Source organism: Ambystoma mexicanum, chromosome 1p (genome assembly GCF_040938575.1).
Source record: "Ambystoma mexicanum isolate Mex_15411 chromosome 1p, UKY_AmexF1_1, whole genome shotgun sequence".
NCBI lineage: Eukaryota > Metazoa > Chordata > Amphibia > Caudata > Ambystomatidae > Ambystoma > Ambystoma mexicanum.
In genome coordinates this window covers 1,463,539,075-1,463,565,801 of record NC_090921.1, presented here as the reverse complement: position 1 = coordinate 1,463,565,801, position 26,727 = coordinate 1,463,539,075, and the positions used below count along the sequence as shown (strand labels likewise).

At 45.5% G+C, this 26,727-nt stretch overlaps 1 protein-coding gene across 1 annotated transcript in view; it reads right to left on the bottom strand.

The window, feature by feature from the left end:
* SMG5 (SMG5 nonsense mediated mRNA decay factor) overlaps nt 1-26,727 on the bottom strand; it is a 1,109,458-nt gene that overhangs the window by 451,633 nt on the left and 631,098 nt on the right. The window contains exon 12 of the mRNA XM_069607113.1: nt 14,852-15,544. Coding sequence (XP_069463214.1) covers nt 14,852-15,544 — 693 coding nt within the window. The remainder of the gene's footprint in view (nt 1-14,851; nt 15,545-26,727) is intronic.

The following is a 26,727-nucleotide window of genomic DNA, read 5'->3' as shown; positions in this document are numbered from 1 at the left end:
AGGAAAAGTCAGAGGACTGTGGCTCATATCAGCCACTAGCAATGCTGAATTTTGATGTCAAAATATTGATAACCATATTGGGTAAGAGACTATCCAGGATTGTCGTGGACCTGGTGCATAAAGATGAAAACGGTTTCATACCAGGCCGCAACACGGCTGTAAATCTACGCAGATTGCAGCAGGTTATGGCACACACGGCAGGCACACGTGAGATATATGCAAGTCTCACTGGACGCTATAAAGGTGTTTGACTCGATATACTGGAAGTGGGTAATTGCAGTGCTGAGGGAGTTGGGTTTGGCGAGCAGTTTATCAGGTGGATAAAAATACTTTATACTGCGCCAGTAGCAAGAGTAAAGACTGGAAGGGTAGTCTCATTGGTCTGGGAAATCCAAAGGGGTACTAGGCAGGGATGCCCACTGGCACCCATGCTATATGTACTGGGGCTAGAACCAATAGCAATTTACCTTAGGAAGCACTTCTGGGATGTGGGAATACGGGTGGGAGACAGAAGCCATGTGGTATCATTGTAGGCAGACGTACTACTGTACCTGAAGGTCCCGCAGCTCAATGTGCCAGTGATACTGGATGTGCTGGATGACTACGTAAGGGTGTCACTGTCAGGGATCTGTTTCAGCAGAGAAAAGTACTGTATATTCCCACTAGTGGGCCTGAGGGGGAAGGGCAAGAAAGATTGCCTCAGGTTGGACTCGGGTGGCAGCTAGAATCGTTCAGGTACTTGGAAGTAAAAACATAAGGCACACACATGAACTGATGCACGAGTGCAACACTGGAGGCGTAGTAAAGGGTCTAAGAAAATGCATGAAGTTCTGGTCTAGATTACCGTTGGCAATGATGGGCAGGGCTGCCATCACCAAAATGATTATCTTGCTGAGGTTTCTATATTACTTCCACAACATACACTGCTATATTAGGGACTCATTCTTTCACCTATTGGATGTACTATTTCAGGAATTATATTATACTTGGGGGAGGGTGGGGAGTGTAACATGATGTAGTTCACAGAGTTTGAATCCCTACGGGCGAAGAAGGGGTTACCTAAAGGGCATTCCTATGGTACCACAGGACCCGAAAGGTGGCGAAAAAGAAATGGGAGAAAGGGCCAGAAGAACCGGCATCGGACCCCCTCCAGAAACTAATGCACAAACTGGGTGATGCCTGGAAGCCGGTGTCCAGGCTATACGGCCAGTTAATTGATAAGCCTAATACAAAAAGCACAATACTGAAAACAAGGTGGGAAACTGATCTAGGTGGGGTCATAACAGAGAAGGAGTGGGAGAGGATACTGATGTACCCCCGAGAAGTGTCTATAAACACCCGATTTTGGATGATTCAACTAAACGTCTTATACCGCACATATAGGACTCCAAACAGGGTAGCCAAATTTAGCAATAGTGCAAACCCACTGTGCCCTTGGTGCAACATGGGGGAGGCGGGGATGATCCACATATTCTGGGATGTGCGCGGGTTGAGCAGTTCTGGGATAGGATAAAACAAGCATGTAGAAAAGCTGGTTTAGTACGATACAATTGGACGCCAAAGGAGTGCCTGCTGGGCACTTACCCCAGAAAAAGTAAATTCAGGCACGTGGTCAAATTTATGGATATGGTGTGCATACTGGCCAAGAGAGCTATCGCAAAGGCATGAAATCACCTGGGACCCACAATACGTACGATGGCACAGGGAATTTGAACACTGGGCAGAGGCAGAAACCAGGGTGAGGGGGTATCCAGGTCGGGGGAAAGTGCGAGCGAACCACACGAAGCCTGGAAAACAGTCTGGGACATGTTTCACCCATCTGACGACAAACCCCCTTGAATGCAGATGAGACATGAGTAGATCATGACATTATTGCAAACATGAGGGCAGTGCTGCCCGGGAAATTGCTCCCGTCCAAAGTAACGCTAGCGGCGAAAGGACCCCATGCAACTGTGACAGTGACATTGGAAACAGCTCGCAGAACTGTAAAGTGAAGTCAGTTAAATGTGTGTTAATGTGTTGCTTTGTTGGTTGTAACCAGCTACCATATAATTGTACGAATAAATATAGCTAAATGCGATGCACTGTACAATTGCAAGTTTATAAATGCTAATAAAAATATTTTAAAATAAAATTCAGTAGAGTCCTCTCCTTTTGAAAAGGGTATGGAGCCGGTATCAAGAGCCCGCACACATCCAACAGCGGGCACATCAATGTATAGTCTTGAACCGTTGGGAAGTGAGGGGGAATGCCCAACAGGAGATGTTCGTTGGTGAAGCACATCATACCAAACTACATCCAGTATAGTGAGGAACTCCGACCTGTGGGTTCAGCAACGTAGGCAAGTCCCCTGGGTACCTGTGACACCAAAACAGACCCAGAATGCAGCAGTGCTTCGTACATCGGTACAGAGTTCACCAGATTGCGAGTACTGCTTTTTGCGAGGTTCTTGAACCTCATGAAATCATCAAGATGTCAGATATACTGAAGGGCGTAATCAAGTTCGTCATGCCACAAGATCAGCCGCGGCCTCAAGCGCCACAGCATCCAGTACCAGTTCAACCTCTGATACAGATTTTGGTTTCACTGATCTTACAAGGGGTGGAACCTCAGAGTACTGATGGAGGCACTGACAACCAAGTACCCTTGGGTACTCCCAAAGGCCAAGATACATGAGATCAGTTAACTACTGTCCAGGAGAACACGCCTCAAGACATTGATTAGGAAAAGAGGGAAGCAGAATTTCAATCTTCGGTCAAAGCCTTTCATGAAAAGCTCAAAGGCTTTTGGAATTTTTAGGAGCGTCTAAACCACAGCAGGAACAGCCAAATGTTTTAGTAGTCCACCCTTCAGATAAGTATGGCATGTCTAGGAAAAAGGATGTGCTTACAGTAGCTAAGATGTGGGCAAAACCTCACTCCTCGCCCTCAGTCAGCAAAAAGCTAGATGCACGATACAGACAACAGGCTTCTGAGGGAATCCTTTAAGCAGCTCATCCGCAAACTCCTCTGTTGTAGTGGCTGCATCATTTTCTAAACCTAGTGTGCCTGGTTCTTTTGCTGCATCATTATCAGCGGCAGAAATGTTGTCAGAAGACAAGAAGCTAGAAGTGTTTGTGAAAAAAGGTAGACTAACCGTACGTCAGGCAAATACAGATGCATTGCTAGCTGCTGCCTATCAGTCCTTATGGAGATATTGAGCTTTGATTTTGCTCAGGTTCTGCCTACTCAAACATTGAGCTTTTATTTCTGGTCTAATAGAAGCCAAATTCAGGATCTGTTTGAATCTTCAGTAGCACATTCTGATACTGCCAGCAGAGGCACGTGCATAGGTGTGTACAGGGAAAAGTCAGCTTGGATGCACACAACTAATTTCACGAGTGATGAGCAAGACCAAATACTAGATCTTCCCTTTTGAAGGTTGTGAGCTTTTCGATTCGTCTTCAGACTAGGAGTTAACCAAAATGAAGACTTGCCAAACAAACTGCAAATAAACCAAGTGGTAAGTCATTTACACAAAGCCAATCCAGATCGGTCTCCAAGTCAAGGACTTTGAGGGCTCAGAGGTTTCCAAGAAAGGTGGCAGAGGCAGCCAGATTGATCCCCAAATACCAACAGGCGAAAGCAACAGACAACCACCCATAAAGTGTTTCATTGACTGCCGTCCATCCAAAATGCGAGAATATCTGCATCTAGGTCCATGGTGGGGGCAGATTGGCTGCACACACAGAGCAGCAGTGTCATAATTTCTAAGACCCCTGGTTAATTTCTGTGGTTTCTAGAGGATTCGGTCTACCTAGTCCCTTTCCCCCTACAACCTCCCTCCCTGTAATAGAGATAGGCTCCCCAATATCACTTGGGGAGTACATAACTTGATAGAGTCTCAAGCAGTCAAGGAGGTTCCTCCAGCAGACAGGAGCAAAAAAGGCTAGCCGGAGGGTAGTGTTGGACGCATTGTATCTCAACCTGTTACCCCAAGAAGGTTTCAAGATCTTGACATCTGCCCAGAGTGCAGAGCCTCTCTGTGTAGGGGACTGGCTGTGCGCCTTAGACCTGAAGGACGCTTACCTTCATGTGCCAATTTGGTAGCCCCACCTGCAATTCCGCAGGTTCTCAGTAATAGGGAAACATTTCCAATACAAAGATCTTCCGTTTGGGCACAACGCTATGCCAAGAGTACAAAGATAATGAAAGCATTTGTTTGTTCACTGAGAAACAGGGGCCAGCTTGCCTATCCTTTGACTACTGTCTGGTCAGCGGCGTTCCCATGGGAAGCTGCTCAAACGCTCCAGGTGCTGAAGAATAGATTTGAACCAGGGTTCTCGATCAATGAAAACAAGTCAGTTCACACCAACCAAAAGGATTACCTTCATAGGTTTTCAGTGGGACACTGTTCAAGCCAGGAGAGTTCCAACATCGGACAGGCAAAGGGATATTTAGGCAGCAGTGATTATATTCAGACTCTCTCTAAGGGTCAGGATGGCATTCTCAAGCAGACAAAGTATCGATCCCAATATCTCTGAAAGAGGAACTCCTCTGGTGGAGAGCTGAGGAAAACCTAAAGTGTGGGGCTCTGGTGCATCAAATACCCCAAACTATAGTGAGGACTACAGACTCGAAAGGATGAGGGGTGATGCTGGGAATGCATACGACACATGGCCTGTGTTCAGTCAGAGACAGAGGGACGTATAAATGACAGAGGGCCATATCCCTAGTGTTGATGCATTTTTTTTTTCCTTCACTTCAGAAGGCAGTAGAACTAGTACTAGCAGATGTTTCATCTCAACAAACAAGGGGGTAAGTAGATCCCTAGTCTTGTCCACATTAGAATTTCAGATTTGGGAATAGGCAATACAGCATATGGCTGCGAGCAGCTACCCTACCGGGTCAGGACAAAAAGGAAGCAGACAAACTTGGAGCAAACTCATACGAATGGCGGAATCTCTCTGGAGACGGCCCAAGAGTTGTGCAGTTCATCCAAAAGAAAGTTCAGCAAATTAATAATGTCCTGGAACTGCAGCTTTAAAATAGCTCTGCTTTGGTCATCCAGATTGTGGTTTTCCAATCTGACTCAGATGAGATGCCAAGGCGACCTGGAATTAGAGATGCCCAATGTGATGCTAGCTCAGCAGGGGGTGGGCAGTGCTGCATCTGAACCTACAGGCAATGTCGCTAGCACCTTGGTTTCTGAAAAACGGACGTTGGGACTTCATAAACTTTGGGCATAAGTCAAAGGGCCAAAAAAGATTCCAAAGAGCCCAATATAAAACAGGAGCACTGGGATGATCAGAAAGTATTCAATCCTTTGTCTTAAACATTAAAGAACGTCCTTTAGTTCCAAGCTTATTTAGCATGGGTGTGCAGGTAGATACTTGCAGGACATACCGAGCAGCCATATGAGCATATAGAAATTCAGAGCAAATTGTTCTTTCCTCATCAAACCCTGTGGTCAAAAGCATCTTGTGGTTCTTTCAAGGTCGTTTCCACCAGTCAGAAGACTACATGGGATCTAAATGTTGTGGCGGCAGCCCTAGTGCATAAACCCTTTGGACCTCTGGCCTTAGCAGATATCAACATTGTCACCTTGAAGACAGTCTTATTAGTTGCTTTGAATTCAGCTAGAAGAATTAGTGAAATCCAAGCCCTAGCGGCATCAGAACACTATACAACATTTCATAAGAATAAGACTCCTACGTACGTATCCATCCTTTTTACCAAAGGACGTGTCAGATTTTCATTGAAATCAGGAAGAACAGATTACTTACCTCTTGGTGATTGTAAAGACTGGAGGGGGTGACTCTGATAATACCCACTGTATGGTTGGGGTAGAGGCACAGAGGCACCCCAGCCAAGGCTCTCAAAGGGTAGCAATGGACGAGCAGCCAAAGCCGAGACTCAAGGGAGGTGGTGCAGGCTGGTTCTTGGGTACAAGCGCTCAAAAAGGAATGTTTACACATTATGTCAGGTGCTACCAAGTTCTTATATTAACTAACATAAGGGTTAGGTGGTTTTATACAATTAAGACACTTTGTACTAGGAAATTCTACTCAACTAGTTAACACAATATGTACAGTACTATATGGTACCACAGTTGTTCTTAGTTCAGCAATAATGTACCATCTGGTAACAGTTTTAAAAAAACAAAACATTAAAATGACTTAATACTGTTTAACCCAGCAGACCTTAATGTATAAATGCAGGTAGTATTCTATAACACTGGCAGAATACTTTTCAGAGTAAAATGTCTATTGTGTGTACAGATCCCACCACAGATCCCACCAATCAGGGCAACCTGCAAGAAAAACTTAAGTGATACTTTCTGTTTAGGTCAATGCCCAGTCCTTATGTGTTTATTAATTGCCTGCTTTTGTTTCTACAGCTCGCACCACCCCAAAGTACCTGGAAAGCAACAGGAGACCCGGGCCCAAAACTAATCTGGGACCCGTAGAATGGATTCTGAGGGAGGAAGCCCCTCTTCCTCGTCACAGTACCCTGGAAGGTGAAGTGGTGGAGTGTACCAGGTTTAGCCGACAATGCCACACAGAGATAGGCCCCCTCTGAAAGAAGCAGCCACAGGATCGTTGCTGTCTAGCAGGTGATCACATGTACAGCACTGCCCCCTCCCCTTTCCCCTGGCGCTTTTCGCCTCCCCTGCACGATTTCAATGTCACTCGGCCTAGTAAGATCTTTGTCTCTGTCCTCCCTCTGTCCCCCCCCACTTCCTTGCCTCGTTGTGCCTAGAAACACTTATGGTATGGCATTTGTAACGTGCCTAAACACATCAAAAACATCTAGATTCAAATTTCAAAAATAAAGTCAAAATGCAACTTTAGGTAAGCCCAGCAGCAGATTCAGAGCAAGCCAGGTTAACCATCTCAAAATAGAGGTGAAGGCATCACAGGTTACATAAAGGCAAGCAGTTGTCGGGCACACAATTGGAGTATGATGAATTCAGAACAAGAATACAGGTGGAGGTTAGGCTGATGCAGAGCTTGTCGACCATAGGCATAAAGGTAGAAAGGTAGCATCGATAGAAGTAGAGGTTTGCAGGTCCAGCCAGGACCATACAAAGATAGGCAGCAACATGGATCATAAAACAGTCATGTGCAGGATGGAACTCCAGAGATAGGTAGGAGCACTGCTGCGGTGAGGACAGAGTGGGAAATCTCACATGCAGAAGCGGGGGCCCAGAACAAGAAGGGGCCACCTTCAAAAAAGAGGAGGCAGGGGCAATCGCTTACCAGAGTGCAAGGGTGAAAATCATAACCCACCAGTCCAAGTTGAGAAAGGGAAGGAGGGGGGTGCTTACACACAGAACACTGCAAGGAATGCCAAGAGGAGGCATTAAGCAGATCCAGAGCAGCGGGCCCTCCCAGGCCTGGACAGGGACAGACCGGGATACAGGCCTTAATGGAGGCCTTGCTGGGGACCGGAGTCGCCTGCCAGCTCCTGTGAGGCACAGTGATGGAACTTTAGGGCCGCCAATGCAAAGCACGTTGAGGCGGGCTCAACAGCCTGCAGGGCCTTGTCTGAGGCATCGACGATGGCGGCCATGATAAAGGAGCAAGCGCTCTGAGAAATGTAGATGCCCAGCAGTGCAAGAGGTGGTTGAGGTTTTCTGCTGGTGTGGAAAGGGCAGGGATCCACTCCAGAATCATTTTATTGTTTAAAGTAAAAACTTTGCAGAGCACTGTGCAGAGTGTGGGCAGCCAACATTTGGGCTAGCATCTTTTAACAGTAGCACAGTACTGTGGAGTTGCATTATGTGCATCAACTGGGATTAATCCTTGGTGAGGTGTTTTTGAAAAAGCCATGTTTGGAGATTTGCGAAACTAAGGAATAGTGGGGCATTCTGAGCAGTTAGCGAGATTGAGTTCCAGAGGGTGGGTGCATGACAAGGATTGTTTGCGGGTCCCCTCTTTGTGGACAAGGAGTGATTCAAGCAAGTTGATTGATTTGCAACGTGTGCCAAAAGATATGTGGAGCTTAGCCTCAAGGTATGCTGGTGTGCTACTTGTTACTACTTTGTAGATACATCAGTCTTGAATAGTGTCCTGGCCTGGAGAGGAAGCCAATGTTGTTAATGTAGGATATGGGGAGGTGATATCGTCGAATTTCCATAAACTTGTAATAAGATGCGCTGCAGTGTGGTGGACTTCTTTTAGGGGTGCCAAGTGAGCATGGGGAGCCCTAACAGGGGGGCATTTACACAATTGATGGGTGCAAAACCTCAAGCACCTGCAACACAGTCTGGAAGCCTTGCAGAGGGATGAAGGGTTTGATTTTGTAAAGGGTGGCCATTTGGAGCCAGGATTTGTAGCCTTCTTGGCTATGACTTTCTGGAAAAACAGGTTGCTTTCAATGATGAAGGCCAGGGATTCCGCTAAATCTGAGAGCTGCAGATCAAATCGTTCTAGGCACATATAATTGAGCCATTGTTGAAAAAGTGGTTTAGTGAGGAGACTGATGGGGAAGAATTCAGTCTTGGATGGGTTATGCTGGAGGTAGGCAGTCGACATCCAAATTGGACGATGGCTAGGTAATCGCGGAGACTACTGATCTCCTAGAGTCCATTTTTTCACAAGTGGTTATACAAGACCAGTCTTGAGGGTATTCAGGAATCAGCCTTCTATGAGGGAGGCATTAATGATGCCGAGGAGAGCATTGAGCCATAAGTAACCATTCACGATAAATACAAAAGTGCACGAGTAAAATAACAGTAAAAAGATTGTGCCTAGGACTCCGTTAGCAGCAGCAAAGAGCATTTTATATAGTGGCTTACTGATTACTTTTCATAAGGATACAAAGTATCCTAACTACACTTCACTATAAAGGTGATATGTGCAACTGGCAAATTATAAGAATTCATAAAGACGGTCTCTAAGAACTGAAAGTCTTAGGGAATAGTCTGTTTCCACATAAGGACGAACCAAACGGGCAAGGGAAGTAAAGAAGACGGCTTTATTGACTTTCAAAAAGTCAGCACAAGGTTCAAAACAAGCAAAATGAATGGGGGCATGCATAGGAATCTATGGAGGGAAAGGTGCACAAAAAAAAGAATATCTTTCCCAACACTATCCCCTACCACTTGATGGGCTTGCTAAGCGAGGCATCTGGACAACATTACCACTACACCGCTAGCTGTCTCAGAGTCTTGCATGAGGAGCACCTCATCACTGCCCTTCTCAAACAACTGAATTGCATCCAACAGACGGACCAGCATCTGCCACCCCATTATTCATCCCATGTAAGCTGGCGTTCACTGGCTCCAGAGGGCCTGCAGTATGTTGTCTGTGGTCAAGACCCCCATCCCGGACAAGATCCTTGGCCTTCTGCTGCTAGTCAACAGGGAGGAACTCTAAGACTTCATCTTGTCAAACAAATCCCTTCTGTAGCAGACACAAACTGCCATGTTGGGGTTGCTGCATCCATCTTGCGGGTCTCCTCAAAGCGAACGAGGGAATAGAACTGATTAAGTACTAGTTGACTTGCATCTATCCACAGTAGCTTTATTTCCTTTGATCAGAGCTAGGTTCTGAAGCTGGCCTGGGGCAATGGACAGCCCCAATGACTATGGGACTGGGTTTTCCGCCCAAGCCTACTTGCTGCTTCTGCTCAGAGCCTCGAAGCTTCAGTTTCTACTTTTCAGGCCCCAGGGGGGCTCTTCCCATTATCAATCTTCGGCCTTAAAGACACTGGCACAGGTGGCAACATCATCATCATCATGGGGGTGGGGACAGATACAGTGCTTGTGGGGGTAACTTTACCCAATGTTCATTCTGGGAAACTTGGGGTGGAGTTCAAAGAGGGAAATCTTTTCCTTTATTGCTAGCCACAAAGGCTGAGAGCCACAGCCATTGCTTCTGCAGCAGACCATGGAGGCTTAGCATAATCTGGAATGTCAAATGTTAGAACAAACAACTATTAATAGAGCAGCAGCACAGGAGCCCGCTCCTTAGAGTTCCTTCTCAGGTGGACGGAAAAAGAAACAAAGTGAAATGAATGTGTGGAATGTGGCTGGCCACAGCTGTGTCCCATGGCCCGGCTCTGCATGAGCTCTTAAAAGGTGGAGCTCTCGGCTAAAGCAGGCTGGTTGCAAACTAAATTAATTTAAGTTTAATGGAATTTTCCGGAGGATCCTGCTGGTGGGACTTTTCTAAAATGTTTGCATCTATAAAAGAACCAATACTGGCCATCATAAGAAACAATACAGGGCAGCCAAACTACCCAACGTGAACAAGGAGTTTATAGAACATGGTCACAGGAACCTTCCAACTACCTGTTGCCACCGGATGTGCGTCTCAGACAGGATTTCTTGAGGCCCTAGTCTAGGTCGTGGGGGTGGGCTAGCATTAATTCATCTTGCCTCTTTTCAATGCCAGATCATACCAATAGAGCAATCATTGACCTGTGAACTCCTTCTGGTCAGAACGAGGGTACATTCTAATGTGAATTTTCACTTTTTACTGGTATATAGACCACCTGTGCATTGTTGGATTGACTTTCCTATTAATTTCGCACAGGTAGCTGCTAATTTAGTCATGGCACACCATAACCTAGTTGTGCTGGGCGATTTTAACCTTCACCTAAATAATTCGGCTTACTCGTGTGCCAGTAATACGGTGACTATCCTACCAGCTTTATCTCTAGGCTTTCGTAATCATCTCCCCACCCACAACAATGGGGAATTTTCTTGACCTCATTTTCTCTGAAGAGAGTTTGACAGCAAGTTTTGTTCCGGTTACCTGGTCTAATCATTTCTTGATGCCCTTTATTATTAGGGTACCATACGGTGCGCCATTAGTCTCTCATGGCCTGCAGGCTCGCACATTTTGGCACAAGGTGGACCCATCCCTTTTTCAGATCAGTTGCTGGAGGCAAATTCGGAGTATATGGGAGGAGATGATCCCTGTACGCCTCGCCTTACATCTCTCACTAAAGTTGCCGACTATCTGCCCCCCCATCAGGTCTCATTTTGGGAGAATTAAGCCTATGGCGGCTTGGTTCAAGGCCACCTTGTGGTCCCAATACCAGGCCTGCAATTCTTGAGAGGAAGTGGCAGGTAAACTATGGCTTGGAAGCCTGTAGTACCTATAAAAAAAGCACTTTCTAGCAATCATAAGATGATTGTGGAAGAAAAATCTAAATTCAACGCGAATAGGATATTGGAAGCAGCATGTTCCTCTAGGGAACTGTTCAGAGTGGATAAGGAGCTGACTGCATGTCCTTTGAAGACAGGATAATCTGCCAGATGCACAGCTTCAATGCAATCAATACATTTTTCTCTGACAAAGTTAGAAATATTTGTCAAGTTATTGCAAAGTGGCAAATGGCCTCTGGAGGTTGAGGATTTACAGGTCCCCTCCTTGGAGGGATCCATTATGCCTATTCTGCAGATGCTTTTATTTTTTTAAGCCTATGTATGCTGTGACCCGGAGGGTTTTGGATGGTTTGAAATCTGCCTGACCCTTTGATGCTGTGCCACTGCATGCTTTAAAGGCCCTTCCTCAGAGGACGTTTATGTTTACAGCAGCCCTTAAGCATTCATTTACGGTGGAGGAAATTCCGGCTGCTTTGAAACATGCAGTAGTCGCCCCCTTTTGAAGGGATCAAATCTGGACCCTTTGCTGGTGGATAACTACAGTCCCATATTGTTACTTCTGGCAATAATCAAACCTATGGAGGCAGTGATCACACCTCAGTTCTCAATTTTTGGAAAACTAACTGTCTACATCCATTTCGTTCTGGCTTCCGTCCAGCAATGGGCACAGAATCTGTCATGATTTCACTCCTGGATGAGCCCTGGTAGCCCTTCTCCAAGACCACAGAGAGGTGGAAGTATTAATTCTCCTGGACCTCTACGCAGCATTTGATACAGTGGATCATGGAATTCTGTTGGCTCGTCTTGAGCAGGGAGGTGACACAGGGTTTTATTGGCATGGTTTGGGTAGTTTCCAGTAGTTTCCTGCAGAACAAACTCAAACCATTTATTTCCAGGCTCGTCAATCTGCAATCTCTAGAGTATCTTGTGGGGTCCACCATGGATCAGTTCTGCCCCCCTCCTTTTTAACTTGTATGTGTGCCTATTGCCAGACCTGATTGCAGTTTTTTTTTTTTTTTTTACAAACACCTACGCCGATGACACTCAATTAGTGTTTCGGCTAGACCATCCATTTATGAACACTTTAGAAAACTCCAAAAGTGCCTGGATAGCATAGGCAAGTATATGTCCACCAATTGGCTAAAGCTGAACAGAGCCAAAACTAAAGTTCTGGTGTCTGGTCCCCAAACTGTTAGTGGTCTTTGGAATTCCCAATTTTGGCCTGACTAACCTGACCCGTGCCCAGCAGTATGTGTGTCTGTAAAAAGCCTTCGGGTAAGGCTTTTACCTAGTGGCTCACGGGAAGCACAGATTTCAGCTGTCTAATGCAGGGTTTGGGAAACTAAAGGTTATGAGGAAGATCCAGCCTCTATTACCTGCAGACAGTCAAACTATGATGGTTACTTCGACCATAATGGGATCGCTGGACTACTGCAATGGGATCTAGTAGGGGCAGTCCCAATATCATATACACCGTATGCAGGTACTCCAGAATGTGGCAGCTAGACTGGCGCTTAGTGCACCTCGTTTTACCTCCTTTGTTGCACCGGCTGCACTGGCTTCCGGTTGTGGCTTGGATTTAGTTTAAGATCCTCTGGGTCACTCACCAGGCTCTCTATGGCATAGGTCCAACCTATCTCAAGAAAAAGATGGAACATTACCATCCAGTTAGGCAACTGCGTTCCTCCTCTCAGCTACTTCTGAAACCACCTAGGTATCAGCGTGCCTGATTGGGAGGCCGCACTTTTTTGGTAATGGCTCTTACACTATGGAATTTGCTCCCAATTCTCTTTGAGAGCCATTGAGGAGTTTTTCCCTTTTCACAGGGCACTTAAAACCCACCTGTTGTAACTAGTTAGGGTGTGAATTATATGTTGGGCTGCTCTTCCCTTTGTACTGTCTTTGTTAGCGCCTAGACACTCTCAGGCCTTAGTTGCGCTTTATACATTTCTAAATAAATAGGTTGCTGCTTCTGCAAGAAAATCTACGTGCAGTTTCAAGATCCTTTAACCTCAGGATGCCCAGAACATTGTTCCAGCAACATCGGACCTTCACAAAAGCTGAGCAACATACTGCTTGAGTCCGGAGTAATCAAACATTTGATCAGCATACAGGGAAGCCCAAAGGACATTGCCGAGCGCTAGATCTCTAGATAGCCAAACTCTTGAAACAGTTCTTCCATGAGGTGACAGACTCCAAATGCAAAGTCTATTGCCTGCCACTCTAAACATGCAGCGTCAGGAACATATCCATTGTCAGTCTATCAGAAATCTGTCAGCTTTACTTGCTTTATTCTAAGGAAGGGAGGTGGGTTTCACTTTGGTTGAGCACAGAGTGATCAACGGGTTACATCCGTGGAGCACCTCTCTAGCACAGGTTCTTGTACAGAGCCCTGGTGAAACTAAAACTGTGCCTCAGAGTATAAACCTAACACACTTGGTTAGGCAATAACCAACGTTTCCTTGTTAAGATGTGGAACCAGTTGATTTTACTCCTTTATAAACAACCACCTGCAACATAAGGTATATTCAAAACACCCATGGTGTGGAAAAACTTCTATTCAAAGTATACCTTGTAGTCATGTCCACTATTCTACCAACCTGAGTGCTCCCTCTTGACTGTCGACCATTACTCAAACACTTGTGTATGGGCGCGTTTTAAATGCCATATCATATAACTGGTATAGTCTACGGAACCAATCGCTGCTCGTATCAGTAGCCAAACACCACAACATTTGACTTGCAGGGGAAAAACGTGAGACACCCTACCACCAAGCTCAAAGTAATTAACTACGAGACATGTAGACCTATCCTTTAAGTTTCAAAAAAAATGTTCAGGCTGCAATATTTATAATGTATAAGGAAATCTGCTTACTGCAACTGGCAAACACCACAGGCACCATACTAAAATGTGTAATTTGGAACTACTGCCATAGGTGCGTAACAGTTTGCTGACTCCAATGTTGAGGTATGTGATTTGAATGGTTATGTATGGTTTGAGTCATCACTTAATAGAACCACTTATTTTACAGGCCATCTTCCATACCTCAATGAACTGGTCTCCTTTTGATCACCAATCATCTCCAAGCTCCTTGTATAGCTTCGTTCTGGTTCATACCAATTCAATGATTAGTCATACACACAAATGTATTAGAATATGGGGGAAGAAACAAAATTTTCTGTATTGAATGCTTTGATCCAAATGCACACAGTACAATGGCACCTGCACAGCAGAGATCAACTGTTCAGCTGCTCTTAATGAGTTTTAGGCTCTATACTGTTGCCAATTGCCCGTCATGAAAACTTTTTCATCTTCATTCAATTATGAAAACAAGTATATTGTACTATATAGTTCACCAATAGGTTGCTTTTCAGATTTCTTCACATCTGCAGGGTTTTATTTAAGGCTTTTGTAAGTGTGGAGGATTCTTTTTAAAGTTCTCTAGAATTTATTTTCTTACAGATATATGGAAACACTATTGACAGCCCCTTACACTCTAACACGCCAGCTGCATTCGCTCATCATGATAGTTACATCACATCAAAGCAATAATAAAGATAAAGCAAGTCTATCTATAAATAACCATCATCAGTAAAGTTGTAGTGGAGAAAACACACTAAATATCGAAGCCTATACATGTATTCATACTCTTACACAAACCCAGCGATAAGAAAAGATAGATCGCCACTAATCAGCAGATAGAGAAGAACAGGTATAACAGTTCTGAAGTAAAATATATACATTTCATTACCTGGTTCAACTTCAGTGGGCTTTCCCACATCCCCATTCACAATTGGTTTGCTGGCTGACTGTTTATCCGCTGCCAGGTCATGGCTTGGCTTTAAAAGAACATTACTAAAAGTCGGTGCTAGTCGAAAGCAACGTTTAGTCTGGAACATCTGGGTGGACATGGCCTGAAGGTTAATAGCAATGCTAGCATCGCTGGGTCCCAGTCCAGGACCATTAGCACCAGGATCAGAGTTATCCGTTTTTGGGACACATGGGGGTTTGCAATCAGCCACTTCTTCAATGTTCTTTAAAGCCTCTTGGGGTACTTTTATGCCCTTGACTTTGCCTTCCCGGTTGGGCTCATATTCAATATCTTCAAGGTCGGAGCGAGACTCCTGACTGTTCATATCAGAGTCAGTCTCAACATCAAAAGCAGCCTCAGCCTCTTCATAGCTCTTGTCTGAGCCGCTGTCCGAGTTCTCACTGCCTTTTGTGGAGTCCTGACTGGAGTCTGAGTCAAAGCCCTCGCTGAGATCACTTTCATCAACTTTCTGAGGGTGCCTGCGTCTTCTCAGGCGAGACAAGCAGGAATATTTTTTGGTTTTCTTGGAGACAGATTTTTGCTTACGCTGCTTGCTCGCATCTATAGTGACATCTGCCTTGGAGTCCACTGGCTTCTCGACTACATTTGGGGACTCTCTGATCTCCTGATCATCTAAAGGAAACAGAAAATACCAGTATTACTTACAGTCAGAAAGCAACATTCAAAAAGGCATAATTAAAGAAAGCGTTGGGACAAGGACCACACATTTATTTTCTCGAAAAAACAAATAATATAGGGGGTTGTGGTTAAGGGTATATAATGGGTTACAATTAATAGGGGAGGAAGGTATTGGGGACCCCATAAAAATAAAAGGTAAATGTTAGGACAGTTTTTCTGAAGTCCAGTTAAGGGCCTAGTAAAACCATTCAACTGAGGCAGTACAAGACTCCACTCTTAGTATAAGACTGTACCACCTGAGTACATGGTAGCGTAGGCAGAGCAGCCAGGCTTATCTTAGGAGGGAGAGAGGGCAGTAGATACAGTACAAGTGAAAATTGTAATACAAATGATCCAAAGAAACACTGAAACACTATGTATTATAAAAATAAAGGATTTATTTAAATACAAGTAGGCCCAGATAAATCTAGGGGTTAAGTAAATACTGAAACATTATATGAAATCACAATATAAAACACAACACTATACTTGAAAGTACACAGACCCAAGTATAGACCTTATTTGGAACACCTAACAGTAGTTCTAGGGAAGTCAAAACCTTGTTATACACATTTAGTATAGGCCCAGCCTATTCCTTGGGAGTAAAAGACCAATGGTTACTTTTAGATTACTTTTGGTAATACAAGGACAGTAGGCCCTTCCAGTTGTACAGTGACTCTTGGAACAAATCACATAAACAGTCAACTGGACACAATACTTTTGATGAATAGTGAAACACTTATTCTAGGTGCAGTAAAAACCTATCACTACTTTTGTCATAACACACAGTTATACCAGGTGAGCAAAACCTAATGGATGTAATATACAATTACAGATGCTTTGGAAATCAGGGAACCCCAGATGGAGATAAGCAATAACTCTTGTAACTTGTTTTGGATGGCACACAGCTAACACAAGGTAAGTAAAACCCACTTACTTTAACTTCACAATGAAGGGGAAAGTAAAACCCAATGTCACACTTTACAGAATAGATATTCTAGGTAGGCAACAACCTATTGTAGACTTATTAAAGACAGGCTAGCAGCAAGTCAGGGGAAGCAAGACCCAGTTGGGGGACACTCATACAGTTATCCTAGCAGGACTAACCTGGTGATACCAACACATTACTTTTGTAAAGAGGCACAACCTAATCACAGGAAAGTAAAATACCTTCACATCTACTTTCTTTTAGACTGGCAATACAGTGGCTAAGGAAGGAAAGATGTTAACCATACTTTTAAGAATAGTGCATCACACATCCAAGATCAGTAAGAACTTTTGTAACTGTTCACTCTTAGAATTAAAGTTACCAACCAACTCTTTACAAGTAAGTAAAAACACTTGATTTCTTTTCTAGGCAGAAGTCCCAATCCCTTCAAAGTCTTTCCCTTAGAGCATGAGTGTTCTCAGTGGCAGAAGGGGGTCACTAGGACTAGTGACCAACAGGCAGTGTTAGAATAAGTTCTTTAGTAGCAAAAGTCAGAGTTTCCTTAGGAAAACTGGGCAAACAAGTCAGTACTTTACTTCTAGGGTTAGAAGAGGGTCCAGGGGCTTCACAGAAGACACCCCAGCAGGATTCTAGCAGTGGGACTGGGTGTACTGGACGAGGGACCTCCCAATCACAGAAAACACCCCAGGACTACACAGAAATCCCAACAGGCTTAAGGTAAGTATATACCCAAGCCAACACAGTACCTCAGCAATGAAGAAGAGATTGCAGCAGGAGAACTTCAGGGACTGCAGCCAAATACCCGGTCACTGGATTCCTTGTCCTGGAGACTGAACACAAGACCTCAGAAGGGACTTTGCAGCAGGGATCGATGAAGGAGGCTCTAGGCAAGATTTCTCTCGCGGCTGAATGCGGTTCTGCGGGTTTGGCACCTTTTCAAGGAGCACAGATGAAGACAGAAAATCGCGGTTGAATTCTCGTCGTTTAAAAGGTCCAGCACTCTTGTGAGGGGACTTTTTGGACTCGATTCGTGTCTCTGGAGATAGACCAAGGTGCCCACGAAGTTTCAGCGAGATTCGGAATTCGGAAGACCATGCACCGCACAGTGGCAGGAGGTCCCAGGGTATTGGGGTATTGCAAGAACGCAAGGTCGCAGCAACCCGTGGGATGGCTCAAAATGCAGGTCGTCTTGAGTCTAGTGGGTCTCACCAGGCTCTGGGTTCGGGTCGTCGTTTTCGGAGACCCCAGGTCGATCGGAAGGAAGGGCTGCAGCAAGCTCCAGTTACAAAGCAGGCTCTCCGGCCGCTGGAAATCATTCCCGCCGCTTTTCCTTCGTCATCCTCTTCGGTTTTCAGTTCCAGTGGTCGACATGACTTCAGCTTCCAGGTTTCCAGTATTTATTAGGAACTGCAACACAACCTCTGCATTCTCTCCCCGCATTTTACAAGAAAGGGGCGTTTGGCTGTCCAATCAGGACAGCCAACCCCCCACTGGGATTTGGCCCAGTTGAAGGAAGACCTAAGACAAAGGAGGGGGAAGATTGGGACCCCTCCCCCACTTCCTGTGCTTACAGACTGACTGGAGCCTGGGCGGGGTGTCCAGGGGACTCCCGCCGAAGACAAAACTCAAACAAAGGATTTTCCCGCCCTGGATGTCAGGGGAAGGAACAAGAAACGACAAGAAACACTAAAATGGCAGAAAAAGAAGACAGGGGCCATTTTGGTAAAAATGAGCACCCTTAGGTGCCTTTACTGCAGCTGTGATTACAGCACGCGGTAAAGGTGCACCAAATTAGTAAAAGGTATCACTGCCACCAGCCATTAAAGGTAAGCTTGTCACTGTAACAGAATTGTTACAGTTTAAATGTGAAAGGGGATACATTGTATCTCCCCAGCACTCCACATAAGGTGGGGTGTGCTGGTTTCACAGAATAAGATGTAAAAGGGATCCAAAGATCCTTTCTACCCTTGGGAACTGTAGTTCACTCAAGGTTAGCACAAGAAAGTTAAATGGGGAGCCCCTAGGGCAACCCAGCAACAACAGGCACTTATTGCCAATAAGTTGTTAGACATGATAACTTTAAAAAGACACTATGGAGAGTCTTAAAAATGACACCCATAAAAAGAGTTAAAGACAGGTGAGTGTGGAAAAAGGTTCCCACTCACTGAGGTATTAATGGAAAATATCTCACTAGAAAAGCAAAAAGTTCTGGAGTTGAACCAGGCAAGGAAGATTTACCAGCCCTGTGGAAATCTTACCTAACAGTAAATTAGTTTATTGAAAAACATATGGCAAAAATAACATGGAAAAACACTGTCGATCAATGAACATAAAACCAACTCAAGCATTGGTTTTTATCGAGAATAGATTTTGGAAATTCTTTACTTATGGGGGTTCCAAAATCCTCCCATGCGCCATTAAGATCTGTTTTTTAATGCTGCAGCAAGTTCGGTACAGGGAGCAAGGCCATTCAAGTATATTGCCACAAACCTTACGGTGTTGCACTGGTTGCCTATTGGGCAGAGGATTAATTTTAAGATATGCCTGGTGTATAAAGCTCTATATTTTAAAGACGCCTGAACATTTGTGTAACAAATTGAAAATTTCAGGTAGTCTAAGAGGATTTTCATAGTCAAGAATACCTAAACCTGGATGTGCCAATGTTTAATCTGACTTTTTCTAAGAAACAAACTTTCTCAGGGGGCGCTGTAAAATTGTGAAACGCTCTGCCAAAAGACTTCAGTCATCCTTAAGACTTTAAAATTTCGGAAACTTATAAAGACCCCATTATAGAATAAGGCATTTTAGGATCAGCCACTTCTTCAATGTTCTTTAAAGCCTCTTGGGGTACTTTTATGCCCTTGACTTTGCCTTCCCGGTTCGGCTCATATTCAATATCTTCAAGGTCGGAGCGAGACTCCTGACTGTTCATATCAGAGTCAGTCTCAACATCAAAAGCTGCCTCAGCCTCTTCATAGCTCTTGTCTGAGCCGCTGTCCGAGATCAAGATGACAGAAAAGAAAAAGTTACTTACACATGGTAACGTTCTTTCGATTTGATGTTCCTCCCACGTATTCCTCATCTTTGATATATCCAAGTCTGCTTGCAGATTGCTTCAGATTTATTTTTTTTTCCCCATAGAGTCCAGAGTCGTGCACTGTCGAGTCATGGCCCTCAACGGTCTCTGTACTGTCCTCGGCTGCGTCGTTGACACGGGTATATGAAGCACGCGGTGACCGTTGCCTCAGTTTGAGTCTCCTCCCCCACCCCCTTTAATCTGAATGCTTTGCCATAAATGAAGACAAATCTGATGTTGTGAGAAAGGAAGGTGTAAAACATGGAAATTCTTGGCAAGCAGGAGGGGAAAGGATAGGAGGGCAATAAGGAATATATAGGAGGCACATCCAGTTGAAAGAACGTTACCATGGGTAAATAACTTGTTCTTCAAATAGATTGTGTCCTCTGATGTATTCCTCATCTTTGATACACTCCCATAGCAGTTTGTCTTAGGAGGTGGGTGCTAAGAATATTTGTTGATGTTCTAGAGAACAGCTTTGCCAAATGTGGCCTCCTCTCCCGACAGTCTAGGCAGCACAATTTGCTGAAAGTATGAAGGGACAATCAAGTTTCCGCCCTGCAGATGTTCTGCATCGGCACCCCTCCTTCAAGAACCGACGAAGCAGTCACTCCTATAGTGGAATGCGCCCTCGAGCCTTCAGGCGAGTCTCTTCCTGAAAGTGACTAGCATTCAGTAATGCACATAACTATCTGTGAAATAGTTTGCCTTGTTACTGCCAAGCCTAATCTGTCCTGCATATCCTACAAAACGGTCATCCTGACGAACATTATGAAATGTAACTTAACACTCTTCTAGGGTCTAGCCTATGAAGCCTCTCCTTTTGATGGAGGAGGCAGCAGGTAAGGAACAAGTCCCTGTAACTGTTCTCCAGTATGGGTCTGGCATGGATTTACATGCTCATGAATATTCCCCGTGAGGGTTGGAAATCCTCGGTAAAGAAAACAAAAATCAGTTCACTTCTGAACTGTCTTTCTCCTAACAACCAATCACTGGTCTCTGGGTCATACTGCCCCCAGCCAATGACTGCCCTCTACCTAAGCCCCTCCTCTGGCAGCCATCTTCAGATTGGGTAGCACGTAAAGTGGCAGTAGGACCAGGGGAAGAGCCGCAGAGGGGTAGCTGGGAGGGTTAGCATGCAAGTCCAGACCTACAAAGGAGAACAACAGTTACAGGTAAGTAACTTGTTCCGTCTCCAGCATGGGGTCTGGCATGGATTCACATGCTCATGAATAAAGAATATATAGCAGTACAGACATGCACAACCACGGGAGGTGGCAAGGCTCAACATTAAGCATCTCAACATTAAGTATCTCTTACCTCCTGACCAGGCTCACCTTCAAGCGAATAGGTTGCGCAGCACTGCTTGGCTAACTCCGGACTCCTCCTTGGAATCCCTGTCAACACAGTAGAACTTGGTGAAGGTGTGCGTCAACCTCCACGTAGAAGTCTTGCATATGTCCAGCAGGGGCACACCAGACAGGAACACCGTAGTTGTAGTGATTGTCGAAAGGGCTCTCGGACGGCCAGGCAACGGTCGGTTTGGCAACCAGTGACAATGGGTGATGCAGCCGGAGAGCCACCTGGAAATGGAAGCCTGGGAGAGGGCCTTCCTATGGTTCACAGGGCCAAAGATCACAAATGTTGCGGCATCTTCCGGAAACTCTTAGTGCGGTCCACATAGAACTTCAGTACTCTAGCCACATCCAGCGAGTGCAAAGTCTCCTCAGCCGGCGCCGGGAAGAACACAGGTAACACCAAGGGCTTGTTGAGATGAAAGTCTGATGGCACCTTCGGCATGAAAAGGGATGCGTCCATAGCACTACCCCTGTCGAGTGGAATGTCAATTAAGGTGGTTTACAAGAGAGGGCCTGGATCTCTCCCACCTGTTGTGCAGAGGTGATTGCCACAAGAAAAGCCGATTTCTACAGCAAAAATGTCAGTGGCGCCGAATGCATAGGCTTGAACGGAGGACCCATGATCCTAGTAAGCACCACATTGAGCTCCCACGCCGGGGCCAGAGCCTTCGCCGGCGGGAACGAGCGAAATAGTCCTTTGACAAACTCCATGACCAATCAATGTGAGAATGATCGTCCAGGAGATCAAGTGTAGCGGTAGATCGCGGCCGGATGAACTTTGATGGATGCATGGGCCAGTCCTGCCTTGGCCAATGACAACAAATACGAAAGCACCTGCACCACCTGCGGAGCAGTGACTCGTAGAGGGCCTTGGCAAGCACCTCCTTACAATCCACTGGGAGATCGGAGCCCCCAAACTCTAGTGCTGCAGGAGCTAGGCCTTCAGGTTCAGTGACCCTAGGTCGTGGTGCAGAATCGCTGCGGCGAGAAGATGTGCGACCGCCGGAAGCTTGACTGGAGGGGACGCTGGCATGTCCAGAAGGTCCGGGCACCATATCTGTCTCGGTCACGGCAGTGTGACGAGGGTCATCCTGCACCGGGACCGTTTGAGTTGATTGACTTATCGAAGAAGCAACGGAGGGAACGCATACAGAAACAAGCCGTCCCAGGGGGAAGAGAATGGAATGCTCCCCAGCTGGGGAAACCTGCGGCACTTGGTGTTCATCGCCATTACAAACAGATCGATCTGGGGATTGCCCCATCTGCGGAACAGGAGATCCACTTCGTCCTGCCGAAGTTCCCACTCGTGGCAAGAGCGCAGCTCCCTGCTGAGAGAGTCGGCGACCGTGTTCTTCACTCCTGCCAGATGAAACGGGATGAGGAACATCCCCATAGCTACGGCCCAGTACCAAAGAGGTCCTGCGCCTCTTGAGAGCGCCGGGGATCTGGTTCCCCCCTGCTTTCTGATGTAGAATAATGTGGTGGTTTTGTCAATGAAGACCTGTACCACCTCGCCCTGGAGGGACGGAAGGAAGGAATGGAGGGCCCAAAACACTGCCTGCAGCTCTAACACGATGTGCAGGGTCTTCTCCTCCGGTAGCCAAAGGCCTCTTGCGTGAAGACTTCCAGTGTGCGCTCCCCATCCCTCCAGGAAGGCGTCCGTCGTGACCGTCTCCTGATGAGGTGGGGTCTGGAAATAAACGCCTGCGGACAGATGTGCGCGCACTCCCCAACATTTTATCGCTTGATGGAAACTCGTTGAGTGTGATCTTGTCCTCGAAACGTCCCGACACTTGTATCCAAAGGGCGTAGAGGAACTCCTGCAGTGGATGCATCCGCAGCCTGCACAGCCGAATGAGGTATATGCATGACGACATCATGCCAAGCAGGTACTTGATGCACCTCATCCTTGTGATCTTCAGGGCCAACAGCCGTTGCATCTTGCCCAAGATGGCCACTCCTCCGACGGAGATGCCAGGCAAAACACTGTTGAGTCGGGATCCCAGAAACCGCATGTTACAAGCGGTAGCTTATAAAGCCATTTCCCATAGGAAAACGTTCGACACTTTTGTGTCCTATCTATAAGGCTTTATAAGCTACCGAGGGTTCCCAGTGTCGACGGGGAATATTCTAAGCATGTGAATCCATGAAAGATCCAATGCTGGAGAAAAGAATTTCCTGTTGGAAGATCGGATGCTTGGGGGGGGGGGGGGGGGGGGGGAAATCCACGGGGGTTTCATTATGAAAGGGAGGCAGTAACAGTAGGCTACTGTTTGTATTACCAATGTATCCGAAGTGATGACTCCCCAACTCCAGAAATAATGTGATAGCCAGCCTTATACCACTTGTGGGTGAGGGAGTAAAGAAATTTTGCTGCTCCAACCGCAGCTGAGGGCAAATCAGCAGGTGCTGCGCAGGGAGTTCTACCCCTCTGCCTCAGGCTCCACAAGGTGCCCTTCTCTGACCCCTTTGAAAGTACTGTCCTCTTCCTCCTGAAATGGAAGAGTAGAAGCAAAAATTACATTCTCTCCACCCTTCTCCTGAAGGTTGTACAGGTTGTCTCATTGCCACCCCAAGAGATTTAGCTGCTGCTCTTGAAGCTTGCAGTTTCTGTAAGCTGCGGTTAGCTTTCTCACCAAATAATTGAATCCCATCTAAGGGCATGTCCAGCAAACGTGCCAGGACATCTGGAGTAAAGCCTTATCTTCTGAGCCTTACCAGGCGTCTTAATACTGCACTAGCAGCCATTGCCCTGCTTACAGAGACAACCGTATCCGGGCTTGATTAACAATTGCCTCATGGCATCCTTAGCAACCTGAATCAGATTTAAAAATCCACCCCTCTCCTCAACTTCTGGTATATTATCTGGTGCTAGGGCAGCCATTCCCCAAAGGGTATGCGTATATATCGGCAGAGCACTGGTGGCATTAGTAGATTTCAGCGCCATACTGCCTGCACTGAACATTCTTTCCTATAGCATCAACCTTTCTATCGTCCTTGTCAGCGGGAGTGGAAGGATAAGCTGAAGCCCTAGACGATGCTGTCATAGCCTGAACCACCAGACTTTCTGGTGTTGGGTGCCTGTTGAGGAAGGGTGGATCTATAGCAGCTGTTTTATATTTTTTTTGTCAGTAGTTTGTTAACTGGTGTGATAAAATCTGGCTTTAGCCAATTCTCCATCACTCGGACCCTTAAAGCGGTGTGAAATGGTAATACAGCTTCTTTTACTGGACCATTGTCCAGTATATCAGTAAGGTCATCTTTCTCAATTACTGCAGCTAGTTTAGACCATCCAACATATTCTGAGACCTTACTGATTACTGACCTGTTGGATTAGTCTGACTATCCAACCACCTCCCGATTTCCAAAATCAGTTACAGTGAAGTCTCCCAACTGCTAGTGTCTTTCCGGGTTTCAACAAGATTCTTAATTTTTGATTCCTCTTAAATAAGATCCTCTCGGACATTGGGTGTCCCAAATGCATACCCAAAAGATTGGTTCTGCTCTTCCTCTAAGATAGATCCCATGGATTTAAAGACATCCGGTCTAGGCAAATGTTTATATGGCTTTGACGAGTCAGTCGAGATCTTTGTAGGCCTCCAAGGCACTGAATGTGTTGAGGGCTTCGACGACTTTGAGAAAGCGGTTGGTGAATGTCTTGATGGCTTTAACTTAAGTACATGTCTCGACCATTCGGGTGAGTCTCTCAACGACTTTGATAGCTTAGGAGAAAGGCTCGAGATCCGAGTTGAAACCCCTGAACCTTTTGCCTTCGAGGAGGAAGATGGCGATTTCACCTTGTGCATCGAGGAAGGCTCCTTCGACTTGCGTCGAGGAACCTCTCTTTACGGGCACGGGAAGGAGACTCAGACTTCCTTGTGGTCTTTCGTCACGCAGAGAGGTGGCTAGATTTTCTTCGACTCCTTGAGGGGACACTCGGAGGGGCTGCACTCTTAAAAATGTCATGCATTTTCCGGCAGAAATCTTCCCATTCCGCAGGTGTCAATTACTTTTTCTGAAAGGGGACTCGATCAAGTGTTTTTGATGCCTAGAGCGCTTTCACACGAGTTGCGTCCCTTGAGTCGGAGGAGAATTTTCTTTTGGACGGGGTAATGGGACATTTGGGAGAGGGTTTACCAGCCTTGAGCTTGCCCATCATTTACTGCAAGGCCTTAACCGTCATGGACTAGCATCTACCTCGAGGCCTACCCCCAGACACCATAGACATACACAGTGCGTGTCTGTGATGAACATTTTTTCACTATAGTCAGCACAACGCTTAAAACCGGTCTTCGTTGTTGAGGACATGTTGAATCGACTGCTGAAGTAACATGTATTTAGAAATTTCGCTGAGCTTGCTTCATATACCAGCATCGACATCACAGCCAAGGACAGTACAGAGGCCGTCAAAAGCCATGACTCGACACCGCTAGACTAAGAAAAAAAATTCTGAAGCAAGCTGCAAGCAGACTTGGATATATCAAAGATGAGGAATATGTGGGAGGACACAATCCATTCGATTTTTTTAATTTTTTTATATTTTTTGTATTTCAGTGAAAACTGTTGGTATGTGATCTGGTTTTTCAACTGTCTTGATAATTGTTTTTATTGAAATAATGTGTTATGTCATAATTGTGAATCGTGTTAAATAATATTCTTTTTATATGTAACTAATGAACAGCGCTCTGGTGCTTTTGGGCAATGTCCGCTTAAGAACAATTCTTAAATATAAAAGGTGTAACGGCATGGTTAGGGCTTATAATTTGACAGATCAAGGTCTGGTTTCTATAAGCAACATGATCGTTGGAGAGCTTGCGAAAAAACAGACTGTTTAATTGATTTTTTTCCCATTCTAGTTAAGACAGCAAGCTCTGCATGACCCCAGAGTTTGCTGCCATTTAGGACGGCTGTCAAAGCTTGTGCTTTGTACAGCTCAATAGCAGCGAGAGGGAGCCGATTGCCAAGTTCAGAACTCAGCATACAAACTAAACCAGACCGTCTTTTTACAACTAATTCCGTTTTACTTCGCTGAGGTGCCCATTTAGCATCATCTTGGAACCAGACGCCAAGGTAGTCATTGCAGTCTAGATGGTGGAGGTAGATTCCCCTTGGTTGCAATGTTTGACCTGATCTTATGCATATACTGGCATGCCATTACCATTGTTTTAGAATAATTTATTTTGAGCCTTCTCACATTGTAAAATTCCACAAGAACCCCCAGCTGCTTCTGAATACCTTTTTTGGTCTTTGAGAGCAGAACTGTGCCATCAGTATACATGAATAAGCCAGGGCTAATCTTGCACCAGCCTACCTCACCAACTTACACCACATACATCATCAAGACCACTCAGAGCAGCTCAAGCAAACACTATGTCCACACCAAGATTCAAAGTCCATAACTCGGGTGGAGCTAGCTTCCCTGTACAAGCATTGAAATTATGGAACACACTCCCTGCGCTCCTTAGGTCAGAACCCTCCTTTAACCTATTCAAACGCAACAAAGCGTTGGCTTCACGACTTGGACACACTGACAGCATAACTTCACAGATCCTGAACGACTGACTGCCTACTATACGTATTGTAAATAATTTATTTTATACTATATCTTAGCAGCAGCCTCCATTGCCTGCCACATGAACATTGCAACATATGTATGTATCTGTAATATTAATACATTTACCTATCTGTAACCGTAACGTAACCTTTGCTTACCGCATTTAATTTGTCACTGTAACCAGATCTAAACTTAGGCGCC